The 25,889-nt window shown below is 34.8% G+C and overlaps 1 protein-coding gene across 3 annotated transcripts in view; it reads right to left on the minus strand.

The window, feature by feature from the left end:
* Nucleotides 1-25,889, minus strand: part of EDIL3 (EGF like and discoidin domains 3) — a 424,408-nt gene that overhangs the window by 43,752 nt on the left and 354,767 nt on the right. For all 3 annotated transcript variants that reach the window (XM_089909096.1, XM_089909098.1, XM_089909097.1), the window contains one exon: nucleotides 1,218-1,373. In XM_089909096.1, the coding sequence (XP_089765222.1) occupies nucleotides 1,218-1,373 (156 nt within the window). The remainder of the gene's footprint in view (nucleotides 1-1,217; nucleotides 1,374-25,889) is intronic.

The following is a 25,889-nucleotide window of genomic DNA, read 5'->3' on the forward strand; positions in this document are numbered from 1 at the left end:
AAGAACTGTATAATTTATAAGTTCAGAAAATTTCATCTTATGGAATATATTTGCATTCTTTACACATCAAAATGCCTACTGTAAAAGGTGAAAACAAGAGCTGAAAGTTATTTGCTATAAATCATAGCAGATACTTGTCTACACCTAAAAAAATTTGCAGACATTGTTACAACATACCCAATATTCATTCAATCTAAGAAGCCACTGATTATAAAACATGCCATTATTTTACATTCTTCTAGAAAATAGTAAGGGCTATTAGATTGTGACATTGAGATACACCAATTTCTGAGATGTTAAAACGCAAAATGTGTGTGTGTTCTGAGATGTTAAGTGAATATGTCTGTCCTGAGATGCTAAATGGGCATATTCTGAGACATTAAAAGTTAAAGAGTTGTGGTTTTGTAATCTTAACCTAAAACACATCTCCCCTAAAATAAATTTTGTGTGAACTGAATTCATACTTTATAGTCTCATTGAAATAGTCACTCCAGTCTCGGTATTTCTGGGAAAATTAAATTCTCTACCTTGCATACTTGAAGAAAGAAAGATATTCCCAACCTTTCTATTGGTTAATAATACAACAACAGTAAGGAAATAAAGGCATTACATAAAATGGAAAAATCATTATTAACTCAGAAATGCTTAACATGTATGAAAGTGTATTATATTTTCCCCCAAATCACTGAAATAAGAGATTACGTTTCTACTGATGTCTTCAGAAAGGTACAGTTCTTTGCACAGAATCTAAGCAACAAATTCAATTTCATTAATCTAAGGCCATATTTTAACATCTGATCCAATTAGTTATTGATATTACCCTTGAGCACTTTCATTCTCCAGAATCCCACAGACATTCAGACCAGTAGCTACCAGTAGATACAAAGATGTTCAACATAGTAAGAACTTTTAGGAAAACAATTAGAGACCGTATGGTGTAGAAGGTTAAGTGCATCAATATATACTGATCATTATAATATTAAAACACAGATTTTACAGGTCAAATTCATTAATCCATGAATTAAAACACAATCAAGGAAACTGAACTAAGAAACATCCCTATTTTAATTTCAATGAACTAATATAATCATCAAATCTGTTCACTTCTATAATTATAATTCTACAATTCCTAATTATCAAAATAATCAAGGAATAAAAATTGTTAAACAATTTGATCCTCTACTTCTGTATGTCATCAAACCACCAGAATGACTTACCTTATCTTTTCTTTGCTTTTCATCCTGGTATACTGTCCAGTGTTCTCCATCATTGCTGTAAGCTAGTTTGTAGGAGCCTACAAACTGCACATGACCAAAATCTTTAGCTCCTTGTGTAATAATGCCAGTCACTTTGGTAGGGACCAGAAGATCCACCTACAAAAAGGAAAAGACATAATTCAAATGCCACGATAGAGTCCATTATAAATTTGCAATTCTTTTGAACTCAGGAGATTAAGAAATACATATGCTAAAGCCAAAAACCCACTTGATTATTTGTATTTTGAAATAGAAGACTGAGTCTATTATTGGCTTGTGATTTTGATGCCACTGGGCAAACCTGGCTGAAAATTTGAACAACCATTTTGAACATTTTTAAATAAAGTGGTGGTCTTTTCAGTCTACCAATCAATTTTATATTAAACTGACTCATCTAGCATGTGGTTTTTGTGTAATTGAGATAGTACAGAACTGGCAAGGCTGATCTTCTTGAGACTGATCATCATCTCCCAGAGTCTGTGCTTATAAATCAATTTTCTGACTTTACTGGTCAATTTTATAGTAATAAAAATTATAGCTGTGTAAATATCAGGAACAAAAAAATTTGATATTTCCTAATTAAGCATTAAAAAGTCAACCCTGTTTCCATGAATTTTAATCAGTTCAGTTATATATAATTGAGTAATAGTAATCATTGGCCAATTAAAATCATCTTTCAGAAAACTACAACCCTAAAACTGTTGAGGAGGAAGTCAAGTATTCTTCAAAAATGAGAGAGAATTAAAATATGCATCCATGACTTGTGGGATCTGTGCTCACAATGTGCTCATTGTTGCAATATATATATTAAAGGGCATAAGACCCACAGTGATTTAGTAAGCATTAAATTCATCAACTGCAACACTGAAATGCAAAAGATAGGAATGATTTTCATCAAAGAAGAATACATAACATTGAATAGTTTAGTATTTCCCCTCTTTGTTCTCTAACTCATGCATCTTTTCTTATATCTTATGATGCTAATTAAAAGAAAAATTATAGGAAACTTTGTTTTCCATGTGGACAATTCTTATTAAGACCTTTACCATTTGTTGTACTAATGTTCCTTGATCTATAGCTTCCTCTCTCCTCCCACAATAGCCACCTACTTCTTCCTACTTCCTATGACTAAGTGCGCTGCTACATCCTTGATCTTATCATCTTCAACTGTCATGATCTCATGTGTGACCTTAGTGGCTTTCAACCACTATGACCTTTTGTTTCTATTTCAGGTTCTCCATCCTGAGAGATGTTTGTAGCTACAAATAGACAGTCATGGGTCAGATGCAGGCCATCAATGAGAAGAGGGGTCTAGGGAGACTGCACTGAATAGACCATATTAAGTGACATAGATGCTCATCAATAAAGATATGAAAAAGTTCCCAATGTTTCATGGCATAGGATTATATTTCTTAAAAAATTCACATGGGCTTTTTGCCCTCTTTTTGTAACATTCATCAAAGACATTAGGCCCAAGCTGGACAATGGATTAAGACAGAAAACCACCCTTAATGCTTTATTAAAACATTGTAGAAAGTTTATAAAAAATTATAAAATATAATGTTGTTACTACTTTCCAAACATGTATTATGTCACTTAAAATATCTTGCGTGTCCAGCGGCAATGCAGGATGGCAAAATTATGATATCCTGGGAAGGAAACTGTTGCTGCCTCACATAATGCTAAATGCTTTGTGGTATGTCTTCAGTGACTCCTCTTAATACTCTTTTCTGGTAGGATATCATCTCCACTTTAGAGGGAACAGTTGCTAGGGAGGTAACATAACATGACATGTGACACAAAGATCAATAGTCAGTAAAGGGAGGATCCCAGATTCAAATCCATGTCTTTCTGATTCAAAGTTCCGCATATGGATTCTCACTCAATGATTTCTTCCCATTCTCTGACTATTTCAGAAATTTCTGAAGAATCTCAAAGCTTTCTCACCACACTCATCAAACGTATAGCCACTCTAAGCTCCAAACAAAAGCAATCCAGGCTTTACAATATTATGAGAGCCCTGTCTTTAAACATGAATTTCCTCTCTGTTCTTTAGCTGTCTGGGCTTAAAAATATGGATTGCTGTTGCTGTACTAAATCCAAATCTAATTGCGCAGAAACGTCTAGGCCTAGCCACTGGTCTTCAAAGTGCTCTTAATGTTGCTGACACTCAATAAATGGAAAAAAAGTCTTACAGTACTCTGAGTCACTGTGTTGTCATCAAGGCTGTAAACATACAGGAACTCAAACTGACACCAAGAATACCTCCAGTGGATTCTTCAGTGCCTAAATGTCTATAAGTCCTAAGCTAAGATGATGCAGTGAGGAGTCTTGGACCATCTCTCTTTCAGTGGCATTTCTTAAAGTCAGGGTTTCCTGCTGGGTGGAGATGTTTTCTCCTTAAGTTGTGTGTCTTGGCTCTTTCTAACAGATCTGTTTTTCTCCCACTTTAACAGCTCCTATTCTCCAGCTTTTTTTTTTTGATCCAGAAATGTTTTTCTTTTTTGTTCCAGTTAAGTCAACTCCTCGATTTAAATAGTCAGCAATCTGTTTCAAGCTGGATTTGGTCCTAAAATTTGCTACATTATAAACTTAGAACACCAGGCCTAAGCAAGCCTTCTTTCAGTATAAAAATAATCAGCATCCCACACTTAACATGAGGTTGTTACAACAGGGATGTACAGATCTCACTCTGCAACACACTGGAAGGACACATCACTCTCATGTTCATCATGCAGGATGATCCCAGAAAAGCCCACTCTTCTGGACCTATGCCTACCCCTGGCCCAGGACCACTCTGTCCTCTTGCAGATTTTCTGAGTTAAAGTTATACTACAAATATGATTCTGCTATTTTAGACCCTCACATCCCAAGGTTTGGCTCAGATAGAGCAGGTTATTTAGGGCACTAAGCTGGGACATGGGTAGACATTTGGCTTAATGCACTGCACTTCATGTCAGGATCTGTATTAAAAGTACCTAACATGTAAAAAACTGCCCTCAATAAAGGTTTTTCTGGATTAAGCTGGAGCTACTTCCGAAGTATGTTCTGCAGACAAAACCAACCCGTGGCTAAGGATGCTGCAGTGTATCACAGCAGAAAATGCTAGCTGCTTTCCTCTTGTTTTTCTATGTGGCATTACTGGTTAAGGAAACATCATCATAGTTGTACCAACAATTTTTACTGGGAAGGCAACTAGTTAAAAATCCTCTCCAATCTTCAGGAATGTGATTGTGAAAGCCAGCCTATTCTAGTAGAGCTGAATGGTCTGGGTTCACAAACTGGCTCTACCCTTACTAGCTATATGCCTTTGGGCAAGCTACTTTACCTCTCTACAGCTCAATATCCTCATTTGAAAAAATGAGAATAGTCCCTTTATTAGGATTTTAAGGATATTATGAGGATAAGATGAGTTAATATATAAGTGTGTAAAACAACATATAGGAGTATTAAAACTCTGTTAACAATAAAACAATAAACAAATCTGGGGGAAGAATCTAATATTGGTCTCAGAGTACCTTTTAGAAACATAAATATGGAAACAGGGAAATCGGGTGGCCAGATTGTCCTAGAAGCAACTTCTTGATCATAGCATATTTTGGCCACCTTCTCAGGATGTACATACACAAAGTCAGTCATTTCATCTTTACTGAAAGTAGAGAAAATACTGAGTAACTAAAATTCACATTTATGCATGAAATGGTTAATTAAGAATATAATTAATTTTATGGAATGTTGTGCATCTCTATTTAAATATTAAGATTATATTACAAGAGGGAAATGGTCTCACTCTTTGCAGATGACATGATAGTATACTTAGAAAATCCTAAAGATGCTATCAGAAAACTACTAGAGCCCATCAATGAACTAAGTAAAGTTGCAGGATACAAAAGTAATACACAGAAATCTGTTGCATTTCTGTATACTAACAACCAAAGATCAGAAAGAGAAATTAAGGAAACAATCCCATTTACCATCACATCAAAAAGAATAAAATACTTAGGAATAAACCTACTTAAGGAGGTAAAAGACCTGTACTCTGAAAACTATAAGATGCTGATGAAAGAAATTGAAGATGACACAAACAGATGGAAAGATATACCATGTTCTTGGATTGGAAGAATCAATATTGTGAAAATGACTCTACTCCCCAATAAAATCTACATATGCAATGCAATCCCTATCAAATTACCAATGGCATCTTTCACAGACTTAGACCAAAAAATTTTGTGTGGAAACAGAAAAGACCCCATATAGCCAAAGCAATCCTAAGAAAGAAAAATGGAGCTGGAGTAATTAGGCTCCCTGACTTCAGACTATACTACAAAGCTACAGTCATCAAAACAGTGTGGTACTGGCAGAGAAAGAGAAATATAGATCAATGGAACAGGATAGAAGGCCCAGAAATAAACCCAGGCACCTATGGTCAATTAATCTATAACAAAGGAGACAAGAATATACAATGGAGCAGAGACAGTCTCTTCAATAAGTGGTGCTGGGGAAACTGGACAGCTACATGTAAAAGAATGAAATTAGAATATTCTCTAACACCTTACACAAAAATAAACTCAAAATGGATTAAAGACCTAAATGTAAAAGTGGATACTACAAAATTCTTAGAGGAAAACACAGGCAGAACACTCTTTGAAATAAATTACAGCAATATCTTCTTTGATCCGTTTCCTAGAGTATGAAAATAAAAACAAAAATAAACAAATGGGACCTAATTAAATTTAAAAGCTTTTGCACACCAAAGGAAACCATAAATAAAATGAAAGGACAACCCACAGAATGGGAGAAAATATTTGCAAATGATGTGACCAAAAAGTGCTTAATTTCCAAAATATATAAACAGCTCATGCAGTTCAATATCAAAACAACAAACACCAAATCAAAACAATGGGCAGAAGAGCTAAATAGACATTTCTCCAAAGAAGACAAACAGATGGCCAAAAAGCACATGAAAAGATGCTCAACATTGCTAACTGTCAGAGAGATGTGAATCAAAAATACAATGAGGTATCACCTCACATTGGTCAGAATGCCCATCATCAAAATGTCTTCAAATAATAAATGCTGGACAGGGTGTGGAGAAAAAGGAAACATCCTACACTGTTGGTGGGAATGTAAATTGGTACAGTCACTATGGAGAACAGTATTGAGTGTTCCTTAAGAAACTGAAAATAGAGTTACCATATGATCCATCAATCCCACTCCTGGGTATATCTGGAGAAAACTCCAATTTGAAAAGATACATGCACCCCAATGTTCAGGGCAGCATTATTTAAAATAGCCAAGACATGGAAGCAACATAAATGTCCACTGATAGAGAAATGAATAAAGGTGTGGTACATATATACAATGGAATATTACTCAACCATAAAAAAGAGTGAAATAATGCCATTTGCAGTAACATGGATGGACCTGGAGATTATCATACTAAATGAAGTAAGTCAGACAAAGACAAATATCTTATGATATCACTTATATGTGAAATCCAAAAGAAATGATACAAAGGAACTTATTTATGAAACAAACAGACTCACAGACTTCAAAACAAACTTATGGTTATCAAAGCAGAAAGGTGGGGGGAGGGATAAATTAGGAGTTTGGGATTAACATATACACACTACTATATATAAAATAGATAATCAGCAAGGACCTACTATATAGCACAGGGAACTCTACTCAATATTCTGTAAAAACCTATATAGGCAACGAATCTGCAAAAGAATGGATATATGTATATTTATAACTGAATCACTTTGTGGTACACCTGAAACTAACACAACATCGTAAATCAACTATACTACAATATAAAATAAAAATTAAATTAAAAAATATTAAGAGAAAATTAGACTCCAAATTATAGTGGGTGATTTGTTTTCCTTTAATTATGAGTGAAAAAAGAAGGATCTATATAGAAAGAGGCTTAAATGATATATAAGTAAAGAAAAAAGTATTGCATGAGTGTTATGTAGGAATATACCTTTATTTTGTTGTAAAACATCCTACAATGTTTTAGCAAAGCATACATATTTTTAGAGTGTCTAGCTTAGAAAAACAGTGTAGAAAAACTAAGAGCATTTGTTTGAAAAAGGTCAAGATGAACTACATTTCAGATTATCTGCATAACACCCTGACAGATGGCTCCCTGGGAGGAGACAAGGCAGACCAAGGAAAGTCTGCTGATTTTCATGGAGATGTTCTTAAAGGGGTGAAAAAAATGAAAAGTGATATAAATAGGTGTTTAAAAAAAGTGAACAAAAAGACCAAAGAGATTTATCACAGAAATATGGTGCTCTGCTGCATCTACAATGCTCTAGTTTTTGCTTTTATGTTATATCAGTTATTTTGGATTATATATTTTATAACTTCAAGGAGCTTTGTAAAATTAACTCATTAAGCAGAAATAACTTTGAAGCTAATATAATTATCTATATTTAATAATTAAATTATAGGCAAAATATTTAGACTTTTTGGTTTCAATATAGAAGTTTTTGCCTTAACATTACATGAAAAAAATTCTATATAATCGTAGCTACATTTAAAGCACATAAAGGCATACTCTGTTTTATTGCATTTCCCAAATATTGCATTTCTTATGTACTGAAGGTTTGTGGTAACCCTGTGTTGAGCAAGTCTATCACACCATTTCTCCAACAGCACTTGCTCACTTTGTGTTTCTGTGTCACATTTTGGTACTTGCAATATTTCAAACCTTTCATTGTTATATTTGTTATGGTGATCTGTGATCAGTGATCTTTGATGTTACTATTATGACTCATTAAGTCTCAGAAGATGAGTATTTTTTAGCAATATTTTTTAACTAAGGTATGTCATGTTATATTTTTAGACATAATGCCATCACACGCTTAATAGACTACAGTATATAAACATAACTTTTATATGCACTGGAAAACAGAAAAATTCACGTGACTTGCTTTATTGCACAGGTCTGGAATTGATCCCACAATATCTCCAAGGTATGCCTGTAATTAACTATACTTGACATTTGGACAACATTTTTGGTTATCAGATACTGGTCACACTTTTACTCCATATTTGCAGGCTAACTAGTCAATGTGATCAACTTATGATGAAATATTATCCAGTCCCTGTATCTCATAGAATTTAGTAGCTCTAAGGTTATGGATTTAGAATCCTTAAAATACTATCGAGGCCTCATAATACACTCATTCCAGCACCCATGATTGCATTCCTCCTCTTACTAAAAACAGTTTTAGTTTCCAATAATATTTAAAAAAACATTTAATAAAGCAATTGCTTTTCCCATATTGCATTTTAAAATTATAAACACTAATACAAAAAAATATACTATAAAATAACCTTTCAAAGAGAGAGGGAATGTTCTGTTTTATTGATGTTTTCTAGTGTGCCTTTTACATGTAAAACCAAGCATGATACATGTTTGATGCCATGAACAAACTTTTTATGCTCAGGAGCATGTTTTGCAGCATATCAGACATATTGTAGACATTCCAAATATCCAGGAATCATCTGCCCTGGATTCAAAATTGAGATCATTCCATATTTAACAATTATCTACAATTATAACATAAACAACTGCATATGTCAATCTGAGCTGCACCCCATGATTGCTGTCAGCTCATGACTATGAACTTTTTAAAAGAGTTTGTTTAGAGTCATGCAGGTAGTTCAACTGCTTATCTTAACTAAGGATGGGATGCAGCATAATTATGAATATTTTATATTTAATACTGTTATTTTAATAATCTTTCTCAATATAAAACACATGCTAAGAATAAAAATTGAGAAATACAGAGAATATTAAAAAACAGCTCTGTCTTACCATCAGATACAATCAATGATTTTCATACCCCTTAAATGTGGATATTTTAGACAAATTTGTTATATTTGGCATTTGAACAATATTATTGGTTACCAGGTGTTGGTTGCACTTTAGTCCACATTTGCAGGTCAATTTATTCCTTTTTTTTCTTAATATTTCACTAGTAATTCTCTAAGTCAATAAACTATTTTTAAGACTTTTTTTTATCCTAACAAGTCATTTCAAGAGTTTATCACAATCATTTATTTACTGTAAAACATTTGTTCCTCCCTGTATCCTTAAATTTTAATTAAAATTAAAACTTTCATAAAATCCTAGTCCTTTCATTTGGCCACATAATCTCATTTATTGGGTTGGGCAAAAAGTTCGTTTGGGTTTTTCCATAACATCTTATGGAAAAATCCAAATGAACTTTTTGGCTAACCCAATACATAAGATAAATTAATAGAATTTGGTCAGAGAATATGGAAAATAGGTTTATTGCCTAAACATAAAAGTAATAAACAGTTGTGATTATTTCAGATGGTATGAAGAGATATAAGGAATCCAGATAAAATAACCAAAACTCTATTATTTAAATTCTTGTTGACCTCTTAATATTCATATTTGCAGACATTTCCTATTCCCATATATCTATCTTCATGAAAATAAGCTCACAGTATGAATGTGGTTTTGTAATTTGCATGTGTATATTTTTATATCTAAATAATAATACTTTGTAATGGCTGTGTAACAGTCTCACAGATACAGGGAAGTGTGCTCAAAAGGTTTTCTGGTCTTATATTTTAAAATGTTGCTTCTGCTTCTTTTAGTGTCTCCCACTAGAAGGTCAATTATCCAAAGACTAGCTCTTTACTTCTAATCTTTCCTATTTATAATATTTTCTCACTCATCATTTAAAAATATTATCTCCTTTGTATTTTCAGAGTTTCTTCACTTTATCCTCAATATTATGGATTAAAAAAAATAAATTTATTTATTTATTTTTGGCTGCATTCGGTCTTCATTGCTGCACATGGTTTCCTCTAGTTGCAGTGAGCGGGGGCTACTCTTTGTTGCAGTGCATTGGCTTCTCATTGCTGTGGCTTCTCTTGCTGCTGAGCTCAGGCTCTAGGCACACGGGCTCAGTAGTTGTGGCTCACAGGCTCTAGAGTGCAGGCTCAGTAGTTGTGGCGCATGGGCTTAGTTGCTCCGCGACATGTGGGATCTTCCTGGACCAGGGCTTGAACCCATGTCCCCTGCAGTGGCAGGCGGATTCTTAACCACTGCACCACCGGGGAAGCCCTGCATTTTATTTTATTTTTTTTTGTGGTACACGGGCCTCTCACTGTTGTGGCCTCTCCCGTTGCAGAGCACAGGCTCCGGACGCGCAGGCTCAGCGGCCATGGCTCACGGGCCCAGCTGCTCTGCAGCATGTGGGATCTTCCCGGACCGGGGCACGAACCGTGTCCCCTGCATCGGCAGGCGGACTCTCAACCACTGCGCCACCAGGGAAGCCCTGCATTTTATTTTTGATAATGGAATTTCCACTGCTAATTTTTTACATTTCCTTGAAATACATAATTTAAGATCCCTCCCTCATCATCTCAACTTTGGTCTCATTCTATTACTCAAGGAAAAAATATCTTTATATATATTCTACTAATCATTTGTTTCCGTAAAAAATTTTCTACTTTTACAGTTTTCATCATAGCTTTTGAGTAATTTCTATCCTTTTCTTGTTCTGCATATTAAAAAATAAGCCTGATATAATCTTGTATTATTTTCCCTTACTTGAACAGAGAGAGAATAGTCCTGGTGTTTGGCAGCACACTGGTCATAAGCATTCCCCATTGTCTCTCACCATCTATCAGGCTGTTTTATGAATTCTTACTGACCTTCAGATATAAACACTGCCAAAGGTCTTATCAACAAGGTCCAGCAGACATTTAGGCAGTATAGCTTAGCTGGTCTGAAGGATGAACCTCTCCTACTCTTGCTGTTTATCCTCTACATACAGGAAGGATAACCTATTTTCTTGATAATACAAAATCCAAAGCATTCTCCTATCACAAGTAAAATCACAGTGGCAGGCAACTATGTCCCTGTTGTTCACTGTGCACCTGGCATACACAAGGTATTTCAATAAGTATATAATGAATGAATGGCTTCATATTTTAGCATTCAGTGAGCTAACATGTAGCCAACATGTACTCTATTCCACTTTTCCAGGTTTGCATTATGGGGTAAATGGGTGTGATGGGACATTGGGAAGTAGAGTGCTGACCACAGCTTGCAGTCTCTGGCTGTAGTAAAGTGACCTCAGGTCCCTCGGTCCACAGAGCAGCCTCTGCGTCTTGGCCACCCCTGTTCTGATTCATATGTTGGAATCCTCACACTGTAGTTACAGGAAACTCTGCCCAGAGCCTGGAAAGTCACCGACTGGCTTATATTTGTATGCATACTGTATGGATGATGGTAAGGGAGTCAAAGGTTGCGGCAGTCAAAATTGAGAAGTTGAATGTAATAAAATGATGTAAGTGATTTCCTGGTAAGCTCAACATAGGAACATTTAAAATCAGGTCTGCTTTTGCAGCTCTAGAGGAACCTTCCAAATGTAGTTCTCACAAAAAGGTTTGAGAAAATTCATTCAGGCTTCACTAAAACTCTCTATGTAAAAATAGTTCTAAATGAAAGTCCAACTATGATGATTTTCTCACTAAATCTCAAAGAAATTTAAAAGATAAAAACAAAGAAATTGAAGACCACACAAACAGGTTTAAAGATATACCATGTTCTTGATTGGAAGAATCAATATTGCCAAAATGACCATAATACCCAAGGCAATCTACAAATTTAATGTAATCTCTATCAAATTACCAATTGCATTTTTCACAGAACTAGAACAAATAATTTTAAAAGTTGTATGGAAACACAAATGACCCCAAATAGCCAAAACAATCTTGAGAAGGAAGAACAGAGCTGGAGGAATTATGCACCCTGATTTCAGATTATACTACAAAGTTACAGTGATCAAAACAGTATGGTACTGGCACAAAAACAGACACATAGATCAATAGAACAGGATAGAGAGCCCAGAAATAAACCCATGCACTTATGATCAATTGTGATCAATTAACCTATGACAAAGGAGGCAAGAATATACAATGAAGAAAGGACAGTCTCTTCAATAAGCAGTGCTGGGAAAACTGGACAGCTACTTGTAAAAGAATGAAATTAGAACATTCTCTAAAACCCCATGCAAAAATCAACTCAAAAGGGACTAAAGACCTACATGTAAGACTGGATACTATTAAACTCCTAGAGGAAAACATAGGAAGAACAGTCTTTGACATAAATCACTGCAACAGTTTTTTGGATCCCTCTCCTAGAGTAAAGGAAATAAAAGCAAAAATAAGCAAATGGGACCTAATTAAACTTGAAAGCTTTTGCACAGAAAAAGAAACCACAAATAAAACAAAAAGACAACCTACGGAATGGGAGAAAAATACTTGCAAACGATGCACCCAACAAGGGATTAATTTCGAAAATATACAAACAGCTCATACAGCTCAATATCAAAAACCAAACAACCCAATCAACAAATGGGCAGAACAACTAAACAGACATTTTTCCAAAGAAGACATACAGATGGCCAACAGGCACATGAAAAGATGCTCAACATCGCTAATGGTTAGAGAAATATGAATCAAAACTACAGTGAAGTACTACCTCATAACAGTCAGAATGGCCATCATCAATAAGTCTACAAATAATAAATACCAGAGACGGTATGGAGAAAAGGGAACGCTCCCACACCATTGGTGGGAGTGTAATTTGGTGGTGAACAGTATGGAAGTTCCTTAAAAAACTAGAGTTACCATATGATCCAGCAATCCCACTTCTGGGCATATATCTGAAAAAGACAAAAACTCTAATTTGAAAAGATACATGCACCCCAATGTTCATAGTGGCACTATTTACAATAGTCAAGACATGGAAGCAACCTAAATGTCCACTGACAGATGAATGGATAAAGAAGATGTGTATATATAGAATGGAATGTTACTCAGCCATAAAAAAGAATGAAATAATGCCATTTGCAGCAACATGGATGGACCTAGAGATTATCATACGAAGTGAAGTTAGACAGAGACAAATGTCATATGATATCACTTATATGTGGAGTCTAAAAAAAATGATACAAATGAACTTATTTATAAAACAGAAACAGACTCACACACAGAAAACAAACTTATGGTTACCAAAGGGAAAAGGGAGGGGGGTGGGATAAATTGGGAATTTGGGATTAACATATACACACTACTGTATATAAAATAGATAAACAACAAGGGCCTACTATATAGCACAGGGAATTATATTCAATATCTTATAATAACTTATAATGGAAAAGAATCTGAAAAAGCATATATACATATATATGTAAATATATATATATATATATATATATATAAAACTGAATCAACTTACTGTACACCTGAAACATTGTAAATCAACTATACTTAAATTAAAAAAATATAAAAACAACCAAAATTATAAACATTTAGAGTTAATAAAATACTATTATAAGGATTTAATCTAATGCCCTTATATTTACTTAAATCATGATATATAAAGAGAAATTAAAATAACTTGACTTTCTGCTTTTTAATGAGATTTTTGTAATATTCTATACAAATTTTGTTTTGAAAAAATATTCTCAAACAATTATAGTTACAAGTAACTAAAGTTGACATCAAATTAACAGGTAAGCTATTACCCAATTTCTCCAAAACCTATATCAGAAACACTAAAACATATGTGAAGAAAAATATGAAACTTAGAAAAGTTTTAGGGAAAAGAATCATACTTTTCTCGTTAGGCTACTAAAAGTGATTTTCTGCTGAGTTCATCAAAAATAAGATCACCCTGAGAAAGTAGAACTAACATATCTTCTTTATTTACCTTTCAAGCCTGATTTTGATTAGGCTGGGAACTTTGATTTATTCCACAAACAATAATTCAGGGTGGTGACTAATTGAATTAGTCTGTAATTGATAGAGTAATTATTAATAGGTTAATGGAGACTTAATACAAGTCTTTGATAAAACAGCATGATAATATCCAATAAATGTTATTTAGGTACTTTATTATAGCAGTGACAAAGCCCAAATGAAGTAGAAAACAAAGAAAATTACTGGTAAATTTATGCATATAATTTAGAAAATAATAATACAACTTTTAAGTAGGAATTGAAATAGTTTTTTATTTAGTGGCTTTGAAAGCACAGTGAGAGGAGAGCCTACGTAGAAACTGTCAGCATCTCTTTGTAAAGCTAAAGATTCATTGAACTGGCACGCACTTCAGTAGCCAGAATTTGATTGGTTGTTGACTTGAAAGAGCTGTTGACAACTACTTCACTGAATAATAAGTTTATCAAAAGCATCTGTGTTTTGTATAACCATTATATATCTTATAGACTGACATTTACAAGCACGAAACATCTATACACAAATATGTATGTCAATATGCATATTTACATAAATCTTGTTCTGTGACAAATAAATGAAAATCATGAGAACTCTCAAAAGAAAACATCCACAGCATACAGTATACTGCAACGGCAAATCACATTGCATATCTTAAATATTTAGAGGCCCATGAAAGGTAGGAAAGTTGACAAGAACGCACAACATATTTTTATGTACCATGCTTGCTTGAAGGAGCTGCGCATTTTATGTTGATATAAAGCTTTGCAATTCCCACAATTTGTAAATCATCTGTAGAGTCCTGTACATCATTTTGTTTCATCAGATCATGCGAGCCTTAATTCTAGATTTTTCAGTCTTAACTGGACCTGTGCACGTTTTATCGTGATTGATTTTTAGGCTAAAACAACAATGTAAAGAAACCTAGGTGTAATTTTTCTACCCTTGTCCTTGCAAAAGAAAGTAGAAAGGGGCATGGCCTCTCAGGAATCAGGATGGTTTGGGAAAATGGACCATCAATGTCAACAGTTGAAAAACAGCCCATTAGCACATTGCTCTGAAGTGACTGGAAAGGAAAGGGTGGGACATGGCTCGTCAGGAAGAGAACTGACTGCAGATTACAGGGTTAAGAGCCATTGACACAGAAAGTGGACTGCCTTAAAGGGCTACTTATTAAAAAAATCTTTTGTCCAGAGTGTACATATAGTATGGATAACAAGGATACAAATTATTTTCATTCAAATACATAGTAACACTGTCAGCATTTTATTTGTATAAGAAGGACAAGCCCGACTCTGGTGGAAATGGCAGGCAGGGCTATCTAGCTCATCAAAACTCCAGTCACCACAAATTATAATTGTCATCTTTGAGAGCCTCATTAGAAGCCACAGTTAAAGCCCCTCATTGAATATGCATAAAGCCAACATGTTTTATTTCTTTATAGTTATTTATGGTAAAATGTCTTATCTATATTCCTCACCATTATTGACATTAATTTCCATTTGTTTTGCTCCCAAGTGGAAATAAGGAACAGCTTATTTGAAATAAGCTGAACTTGAAATCCCAGTCTCATCAAGATTTTCCTTTAGGTCCCAATATTAATCTCCTATTTATTCTCCTTAACACCGTATCCAAGGTCTTTTGAGCTTATTACGTGGAAAAATATAAAACTGGGTGCTGAATGCTGATAAAATCTGAATAGTATCTGATGAACATATTTTAATTAAGCCCCACAGTACAATATGGCCTGGATATATCTTTAATGAAGGCCCCAGTAGGTATATGCCTAACAGTTATAATGATATGGTTCAAGTATAGGGTATACAACTTTCAAAAAATATGTTCTTTTTTTTGAATTTTATTTTATTCATATTTTTATACAGCAGGTTATTAGTTATCCATTTTCTACATATTAGTGTATATATGTCAATCCCAATCTCCCAATTCATCACACAAAAAATATGTTCTTCTTGATTGCATGTGAACAAGATGCTCACGCTCTCCTTCTTTCTAGAAGTGGCACTTTATTTAAGGGACTCTCGTATATATTCCTGTCTCAGAACAAGGGTTCATTTCTTTGTGCAGTCAGCTCCAAACAATCTCATATTTTTAAAATCACATTCTTTAACTCTAAAACTATTCATGCACTATATTTTCTATTACTGTAAAATAGCTTATAAACCCAGTGTTAAATTAGGTATGGAATTAATAAATCACTTCAAACAAACTCATTTTATTAAACGTACTTATTTTTTTTGCATATGTGTTCAAGATTTTTAAAACTCTCCAAGTTATACCTCACTTCACTGAAGGCCCAGTTATAGATTTAAGTGAAGAATTTCATGAGCCATCCCCCAGTGGCTGAACATCTTTGCAATAACTATCTTTGATATCCCATCTGAGACTTCAGGTGCAAAGCTTCTGACATTTTAAACATAATTTGAAAAAAAAAAAAGTGAAAAACAAAAAATTGAGGTATAACTCCCTTTTATTTGATGTAAGTGCTTAAGGATCCTGAAATCCAAAGGTATTTTAGTGAAATTCAAACACTGATTTAAAGAAAAGAGGTATCATGTAGAAATTATTAGATAGAATAACACTAAATGTATAATTTTAGAAAGTTATTTACAGTGGAACCAGTCAGCAGGGAAGTATAAAAACAAAAATTAAAAAAAGGTTCATCCTCAACCAGCTCACAAGATTTGTCTCTTATCTTGTGGCTTGTCGTACCTAAACAGCTTATTTTGACATGTTTTTCCCATCACGGAAAAATCTGGTACATTTCAAGAAATGCTGAAATACCTGTTAGTTTATAAATCAGAAAATAAGCTTTGACACATCTATATGGTAAACAGAATCACTATTCGCCCAACACAAATGACTTCTCCAAGTCTCCCTTTAGGGGACACTTAGGACAGAGTCCACAAATATAATCTACTACCTTTTAAATGGTTCTAGGTACTTTTGCCATAAGTATCTTTGCTGTGGACATCTTTGCTGCAGACATTTCTGCCACATAACTAATTGGCTGTAAGGCAATTTTGCCATAAAAGATAAAAATAACTAAAAAGAGGGACATAAAAATAAAAAAATAAAAAGGACATAAACACTATGCATAAAAATGAGTAACAAAATTAAAAAGACTTTATTATGAAATAGAAAATATTTGAACACATTTAAAATGTGTGTAGTTTCATAGCAATACTGTGCAAGTAACAGATTTTTTTTTGTGGGTTGTACCTATGCACTTAATCTTCCAAGTTTTTCATTCATAGTTATCTTTTTTTTTCTTGCTTTTTCTTTCTTGCTTTTTCTTTCTTGTTGATTTGTCTCTTTATTGGGCATCACACTTGTTTCTTTTTTGCTAAAACTTCTTCCTTCATTAAGAGAGGTATCTGTTTCCAAATACTAGGATGCATATTTGTATCTGACCTTTGTATCCAATTGTGAAAGTCTCTATACTGTTGTTGGTTCTTGACATACTGTTATATGTCCATTGATAGATGTTCCAAAGTCCTGTGTGAAATGTGGTCAGTCAACTCTACCTTCCAGGCCCTTGGCCTAGGCCTCCTCCTACTCCAATGCAAAGTGTTTCAAAATAAGGAACCAACTCCTGGGGCAAATCATCCTCATCTGTCAGCTTGATAAAGCCACCCACAACGTCACTGCCTGGAAGAAACACTAACGCATTTCGACCAGTTGAAACCAAACTGTCAAACCCAAAACTGTCAACCAGTTATTTTATCTTTCATAGCAAATTGTCTCACGGCTAATTATTTATGCTGTGAAAATGTGGCAAAAATGCTTATAGCAAAGATGTTTAGGACAAAAAAACTAATGGCAAAAATACCAGATATGCTTTTTAATACCCTGTATTCTGAAAAAGTGTGGCCTTATAATGCATTGTCTCCAACCCCTTTGTAGAGAAACACTTTCTTTAACAAGTTACAGCAAGTGACAAAAACGATCAGGTAGAGAGTATGCTTTAGGAGCAACACACGTCACTACTGTTGGGGAGACTGAAAGTTAAATTGTGAAGAAGCATTCTGAAATAACATATTCTCTTGAAAACTTTCAGGTCACAACAACATCATGTATTTTCAAGATGGATTCACTTTGTTATATAGCAGAAACTAACACACCATTGTAAAGCAGTTATACTCCAATAAAGATGTTAAACAAAACAAAACAGTATGGCTGACTTAAAAATTGCTTCAAAATTTAAAAGGCTAGATCTCATGCTAAGTGCTCTTACCATAATAAAATTTTAAAAATTTAAAGTAAAAAAAAAAAAGAAGTAACGCAACAATAAAAATCCAGACATGAAAAGAATGTGTCTAACATTTCTGCACTGAGAATGCTTTTTGATATTGTTTTTTAAAGATATATTTTATTAGATTAAGGACTTTCCCTTCTATTGTTTGTTTCTGAATTTAAAAATTATGAACAGGTGTTGAATATTATTAAATTATATGCCTATTCATATTGAGATGATTCTACAGGTTTCTCCTTTAATTAATTAATACATACTGAACAGCCACAAACCCAAGCAACCCAAGCACTATAAACTGCCAATACCTATGTGGGTGTCTTCCACTGCCTTTCTGCTTCTCTGAACCAAGGTTATTCAATCTTACATTTCCCATTACTTCCTTGCTTTTTCAAGCACAGTTTTATTAGATATGAAAGGACCTCTAAATAATATTTAGTTTTCAGTGTTTATAAAATTCATAAAAAATGACATATAGTAATCTTTTGGGACTTGCCTTTTTCATTCAATATTATATTACTAAGATTTATCTATATGTTTATAAAGCATATTTATTTTAACAACTGTGTAATTTTCCATGTGCACATATAAGACAATATATTTACCTATTCTACTGATATGAGTATTTGATTATTTCCAGTTTTATCCTTTAAAATCAATGTTATGAGACTCACAGATATAGAGAACAGACTAGTGGTTACCAGTGGGGAGAGAGAGGGGAGGGGAAATACAGGGGTGGGGGAGTGGCAGGTACAATCTATTGGGTGTAAAATAGGCTACAAAGGGCTTCCCTGGTGGCGCAGTGGTTGAGAGTCCGCCTGCCGATGCAGGGGACACGGGTTTGTGCCCTGGTCCGGGAAGATCCCACATGCCGCGCAGCGGCTAGGCCCGTGAGCGATGGCTGCTGAGCCTGCATGTCTGGAGCCTGTGCTCCGCAACGGGAGAGACCACAACAGTGAGAGGCCCACGTACCGCAAAAAAAAAAAAAAAAAAAAAAAAATAGGTTACAAGGATGTATTGTACAACATGGGCAATATAGCCTACATTTTGTAATAAGTGTAAATGAAGTATAAATGTTAAAAGTTGTATAAGGGCTTCCCTGGTAGCACAGTGGTTGAGAATCTGCCTGCCAATGCAGGGGACATGGGTTCGAGCCCTGGTCTGGGAAGATCCCACATACCCCAGAGCAACTAGGCCAGTGAGCCACAACTACTGAGCCTGCGCGTCTGGAGCCTGTGCTCCACAACAAGAGAGGCCACGACAGTGAGAGGCCCCTGCACCGCGATGAAGAGTGGCCCCCGCTTGCAGCAACTAGAGAAAGCCCTCACACAGAAATGAAGACCCAACACAGCCAAAAATAAATATAAAAATAAATAAATAAAATTTTAGAAAAGACCTAAAGAAGAAATACATGGTGAATATTTCTTAAAAAAAAAAAGTTGTATAAAAATAAAAAATTAGAAAAAAATCAATGCTATGAACCTTCTTGTACTTGTCTCCTGGTATACATACACAGTACTCAGAAATTTTATGATCATGTACCTATAAATAGAATTTTTGGTTGTAGAGTACATGAATGTGCAATTTTATAAGTAAGCTGAACAATTTCCAAAATGATTTAATCAATTTACATTCCTACCAGCAAGATATATATATTCTTCACATTTAATTTTCTATCTTGGGGATAACATTAGTAGATTTTTTTGAGTGTTTTCTTTTTTTAAATTTGATCCTTTTATACATTCCTGGGATGAATTCTTCTTTATTAGTAAACATATTTAAACCTTGATGGATTCCATTTAGTAATGTTCTATTTAAGACTCTTCCATTTTACAAGTGAGATTCTAAATCATTTTCTTTCTTGTACTTTCATTCAGTTTTAGTAACAGGAAACCATGATGTCATAAAAGAATTTGGGAAGCCTTTTTCTCTCTGTTTTTTTTTTGTGGAATATTTCATGAAACACAGAGGGTACATGTTTTTTGAAAGCTGTAAAGTCTGACTCAATGTCTTCAACAATGGTAAGTCTATTGAGGGATTCTTTTACTTTCTTCCTCACTCTTTTTGTGTGTGATTTTTCTTGACCATACAGGTTCCCAGTTTTCTTTGAGTAAACACATTTTGGTAATGTACCTTTCACTATAAATAGGTATATGTATAAACATGTAATATATATATATGAAGTAAATATGGCATGATGTTAACTTTTGTTAAATTTGGGTATTATATTGTCTTCATATTTGTTTTCACTTCTTAAGAAGTATGTGGAGGTGAGGGCTGGGTAGATTTTCTCCAGTAATATTGACACTATGTATTCAGTTGTGCAATATGCCCTCAAAACACTTTCAATCTTCAAATGAAAAGTAACATAATTAAGCAACTTCTGAATGTTTTTAAAGAAATTCTGCTTGCCCAACAACTCTAGGCCTAACAAAAGCTAATGTATTTAAGCGTTTAAAAATCAAAGTTCTTTATTTTATTTTTTGGCATTTCACATAACTTCTGTTTATTACTGCAGCCATACCACTAACATTGAGCTATTTATTTTAAAGAAAGATTTTTTTCTGTTAGCTGAATTTATTGTATAATTAGTTTTCATGTTTCTGCATTTTTGCTACCTTTGGCACAAGACAGCTATAGCAAAATCATGTAAACATGAAATAACAATGAAATCTGAAATATTTCATAAATTATATTAAAAATCTAGGTGTTTCATAATGACAGATAGGTAAGGAAAGTAAATATAATTATATTCCATAAATTTTATCATCTTCTTATTATAAGTTTTATGGAAATCAAAATGTAACACAGCGACCTTAGATTTTTTTAAAAACATGCATAACAGTAAAATTTAATGAAAGTAATTGAAAAATATTTATTGCCTTCATAACAGGTACAGCCACCTCTCCACCCCAACCCAGCTTTTCTTGTACTGCATGATGCCTAGTACAGAACTAGATGCTCAACAAATTTTATTGTTTTTCCCATTACTGAATGGGACAGAAAATTAGTATGTCAATTAACACATCAAAATTAATACATTGACGTTTGATATTCTGTGAAACACAAATGTAAAGGGCTCTAAGCCTTTTTCCAACTCTAAGTCTATGTTCTTTAGCCAATCCCTCCATCATAGTAGGTATCACACTGTGTTCATAGTAATCCGTTTATGAATGTCTGTCCTCCACTAGATTTTGAGCTCCTTAAGTGCTCCAATCATGTTTTAGTCATCTTTGCATCTTCCAAGTTTATTGCAAGGTCTGCATATGTTAGGTATCCAGGAACATGCTTATTAGATAGGTGGACAGATAAGATGGAAAGAAATTGGATCAGGAACATAGGTTGGGGTTTGTTTTTAAAATATAGCAGGGTCATTTTTTTCTTCATAGAAATGCAGCAAGGAAAAATGATGTGTAAATATGTAAAGAAATGTTTGAGTGAAGAAAAAGATTTTCCTGAGAGAGAAGTTTTAAGGCGTCGTATTAAGAATTTCATGTTTATACTCCTTGGCACTGTGAACTTGGCAACACTGTGAAGTATAAACTATGGCAGGAAACAATTAGTGAGGATGACTTTAATGCTTTGTCAGTAATGCAGAATGAAGTAAAGGTCCCTAGATTCAAAGAGTGGTAATGAGAATGGAAAACCCAGTCTCTCTCTCTCCTTTTTGCACTGTTCACTCAATTTAATCAGCTTAAATCAAGGTAAAGAGTGCCAAAATGACAGCCAATGACAGCCCTCAGGAATTAGAATGAGTTAACATGTCTAGGTCAGAAATACGTAGGTAAGGATCTGGGGACAAGTAGAAGAAACTAGTAGAATATCAAGTCCAATGTCATTTTGCCAAGTAAGTTTCAGAATCAGGAGGCTAAGGGAAGCAGTATGGTTTGGATTCTCTTGCTAGGGCTGGAAAGGTAGACTCTGCAAATATGAAATCCACATGGGCTGAAGAGGCTGGACCAGAGGAATGACAGACACAGAGGCAAGGAAAAGAGATGAAATCAGGCCAGTTGGTCCAGAGTGTCTTGGGAGACAACATGTTAAGTTTGGCTGATGGAATTTTGGGGACCCAAGAGTGACAAAAGACAAGAGAGCTGCTGCAGAAAGTTGTAGATCTCAGAGAAGTCCAGCAACAAGCACTATATAAGTAGAGTGAAAGAAGTGGTATCAAATGGGGACTGTCAGGGATTTTGCAGATGTCTGGCAGAAAACAGCAGGTAAAGTTCCAAGCACATAAACACTCTATATCATGGAGCAAAGACATGGGCATAAAACTGTGCCCCCCTCAGTGGCTGGATTCTGTTCTCAGGGAATACTGGTGAAGCTAAATTTGAGAAGGGATGGAATATCATGCAGGGGATCAACTGGGAGACCAAATAGGATTGTTGTCCAAAGCTGCATATGGTGACAGAAAGGAACAGCTGCATATGACCCAGAATTCATATGACAGGATTTTATATGTCCGTTGTCTTGGAACAAGATAAACTCCAAAGTGTGGGACTCTGGTGGATGATACTGCAAGAATGCATGAGGTGCCCTCAGTTGTGGGGGTAGAAGTACACAGAAGTAAAGAGCCAGAGCGGTCATTACGCTGATGAACTCCATCCAGATCAATGAAGAGCTGAGAATCCTGAAAAGTGCTGCACCAGATGTCATCTGTTCCTCCACCTGTTCCCTGGCATAAATGCATCGCATTCACAACCAGACAGCTTCTGCCTATGACAGACTGGATATTATGATGAACGGAGGCTTACCCACATGGGTAGCACATCATAGTACTAAGCAAAGATGTGCACGTACACACACACACACACACGCTGAATGAGTATGGTTTCTACAATTTTTAAATTACATTGATTTGCTCCTCAAACATTTCCTTCTTTCTCTCTTCTTCCATCTCAGACTAAGTAAAAGGAAGAATGCAGGAGAGTTAGGAAGGCTCTTTCTGTTTGCTGTCTGTAGATTCTTTTTCATGTTAACTGAATGTTATATTCCCTGGTATGCTGATTCCTCCAGAGAAAAATAATCAGAAATAAATATAATCAAAATCTCTCATAATCAATATAGGGCACTGCACTAGTTTTCTGTTCTGGCATAATGATTTCTATAGTTTACTGAGGCTTGGTATGGCATACCCACTAGTAAAAATGGAAGGTATTCTTTTGATTGGACAAAATGTTCCTTAAGAATCCTCATTTTTTTCTTTACTCTTGGTTATAAATATGAAGTGTGGGTTTTTAGTGACAGGATTTAATTGAATTTAATTGTAACATCTGTATGTTGGTGCTGTGTCCAGAAAGCTTTGGGAAATGGATAACTTTTGTATACCAGAGTAGTAAATAAGGGCCATACACTCTCTGCTCTAAAATGTCTTACTCATTCTTGTTCCTGAAATCAAGTTTTGGTTAAAAGAGAAAAAAAAAAAAAACACCTTATCTTTCTGAAATGAGTAAACTGGCCTTGATTTTATGTTTGCTTGAACTCTCTTGACGATTGCTTTATGTACTTACCTGTCTAGTGCTAGGTACAATTTTTTTTAATTCATTACTTTAAAATTCATTAAATTAATTCATGCAATTTGAAATCTGCTTTTCATAGCTGTGTGTATAGTTTCGTATTATTATCTTATGTACTAAGATCTGACTTATTTTCGGTCACCCTGATGTTAGAATTGATGCATTTAAAAACTTTTAGGGTCAACTGAGGTTTACAGTGAAACATAAAACTTCGTATTAAAAAGTATAGGGTTGCAATGCAGAACATGAAAATAAAAACTGGAAATATTATTAATGCTTATTGAAAAAAATGGAGAGGCTCATAAGTGCCCTGGTTTAAAAATATGCATATATTATAAAATGCTCAGTACCACTTCTTTTGATCTAAAAAATAACAAAGATATAATCAGCAAACCACTCCAATAATTAAAAAAAAAGAAAACAATTATTTGCATAAAAGATCATTCATCAAGTGCTCACTAATACTTGCAAATATTTTTATATTTTTATGAACTGGTACAATTCCAAATAACCAAGACATAGTTTATATAACAAAGTTTTTTCATCAGATGGTTTATGATATAAAATTAAAACTAGACGACATGGATTTAAACCTTGAATCTGTTGTATACTAGCTTGGTAACCTGAAATAAATGAATTAACCTCCTTGAACACACTTTTAAAATGAGACACATAGTTTGCAGCAGTCCCCAACCTTTTTGACACCAGGGACTGGTTTCATGGAAGACAATTTTTCCACGATGGGGGTGGGGGAGGGGAGATGGTTCAGGCGGTAATGCGAGTGATGGAGAGTGATGGGGAGCCATGGGGAGCGGCAGATGAAGCTTCACTTGCTCGCCCGCCACTCACCTCCTGCTGTGCGGTCCAGTTCCTAACACACCACAGACCGGTACCAGTCCATGGCCCAGGGGTTGGGGACGCCTGGTGTAGAGGGCTTTCAAGTTTCCTTTGTATTTGAAAATCTCTGACTCTCTACGCTAAATGTTAATTGATAATAACCCTATTACATTTCCTCTTCTACTCTATTTATCCAAACATTAATCCAATACTTACTGAGTGCCTACTATGTGCTAAGCCCTCAGGTGGCTAAAATTCCCTGTGGAGCTCTGGTGTCAGGGGAGAAGCAGACCCCAGTCTGCACAGGTTACAGCAGTGGTATAGACCCTTGAGGCATAGGAACAAAGTGTCTGCAGGGTGTAGATTACAGCAGGGGAATGGACCCCTTGAGGCACAGGAACAAAGAGCCAGCAGAGCCCAGGTGAGCCTGAATGTTGAAGGATTAGTATGAGTTGGACAGTGAAAAAAAGAGGGAGGGACATTCCAGACCAGGAATGCAAATGCACAGTATCTTTAAAGAGCTTTCTGTGTTTAGAGAAGGAGGAGAATTTTCTTGTGGCTGGAATATACGGCAGAAGAATCTTCAGAGAATGAGGCTGGAATGGAAGGTTTGAACAACTTGTAAAGGGCTTTTCTTAGTCACTAGCCATAGGTAGTAAATGAAGAAATTTATGGCCTAAGGAATTTAGATTTTAACTTAAATGTGCTGTTTTAAAGGGAAACATAGTTAGGTTTTTATCATGTACTCTACTTGAACAAATCCTTTAACATCTCTAGATTTTAGGTTCTTTGTAAAATGCCTAAGCCCACCCTTCAACACTATGTTTCTGATTTTCAACCTTCTTAGGTTTATCTCTAAATCTGGGGAGTCCCAGCTATCAATTTTTATATAAACCACCCCATTTGCAAATGGCTTGGTTTCTTCTTGTTTCAGTGTTCAACAGCATAAAAGTCTATTGCCAATACATAATTTGTGAGTCCAGTGTGCAATTCAGTAGCATTATATGCCTTTTTTAAAAAGTACCATGCATTCACATGGTATGATGTAAATTTAAATCTTTTGACTTGGCCAGACTACCAAATAGTATTCTATCTTTAATTTCTGGTGACATTGGTATGCTGACTTTTTAATGTTTACTATTTGTCAAAGTATATAGCCAATTTTTCATCTAGGGAGACATTTCTTACATCACCTTTTAGGTGTGCTAG

The sequence above is a fragment of the Delphinapterus leucas genome, chromosome 3, assembly GCF_059928025.1.
Source record: "Delphinapterus leucas isolate spDelLeu-1000000601 "Yukka" chromosome 3, BTC_Dleu_Yukka2, whole genome shotgun sequence".
Taxonomy (NCBI): domain Eukaryota; kingdom Metazoa; phylum Chordata; class Mammalia; order Artiodactyla; family Monodontidae; genus Delphinapterus; species Delphinapterus leucas.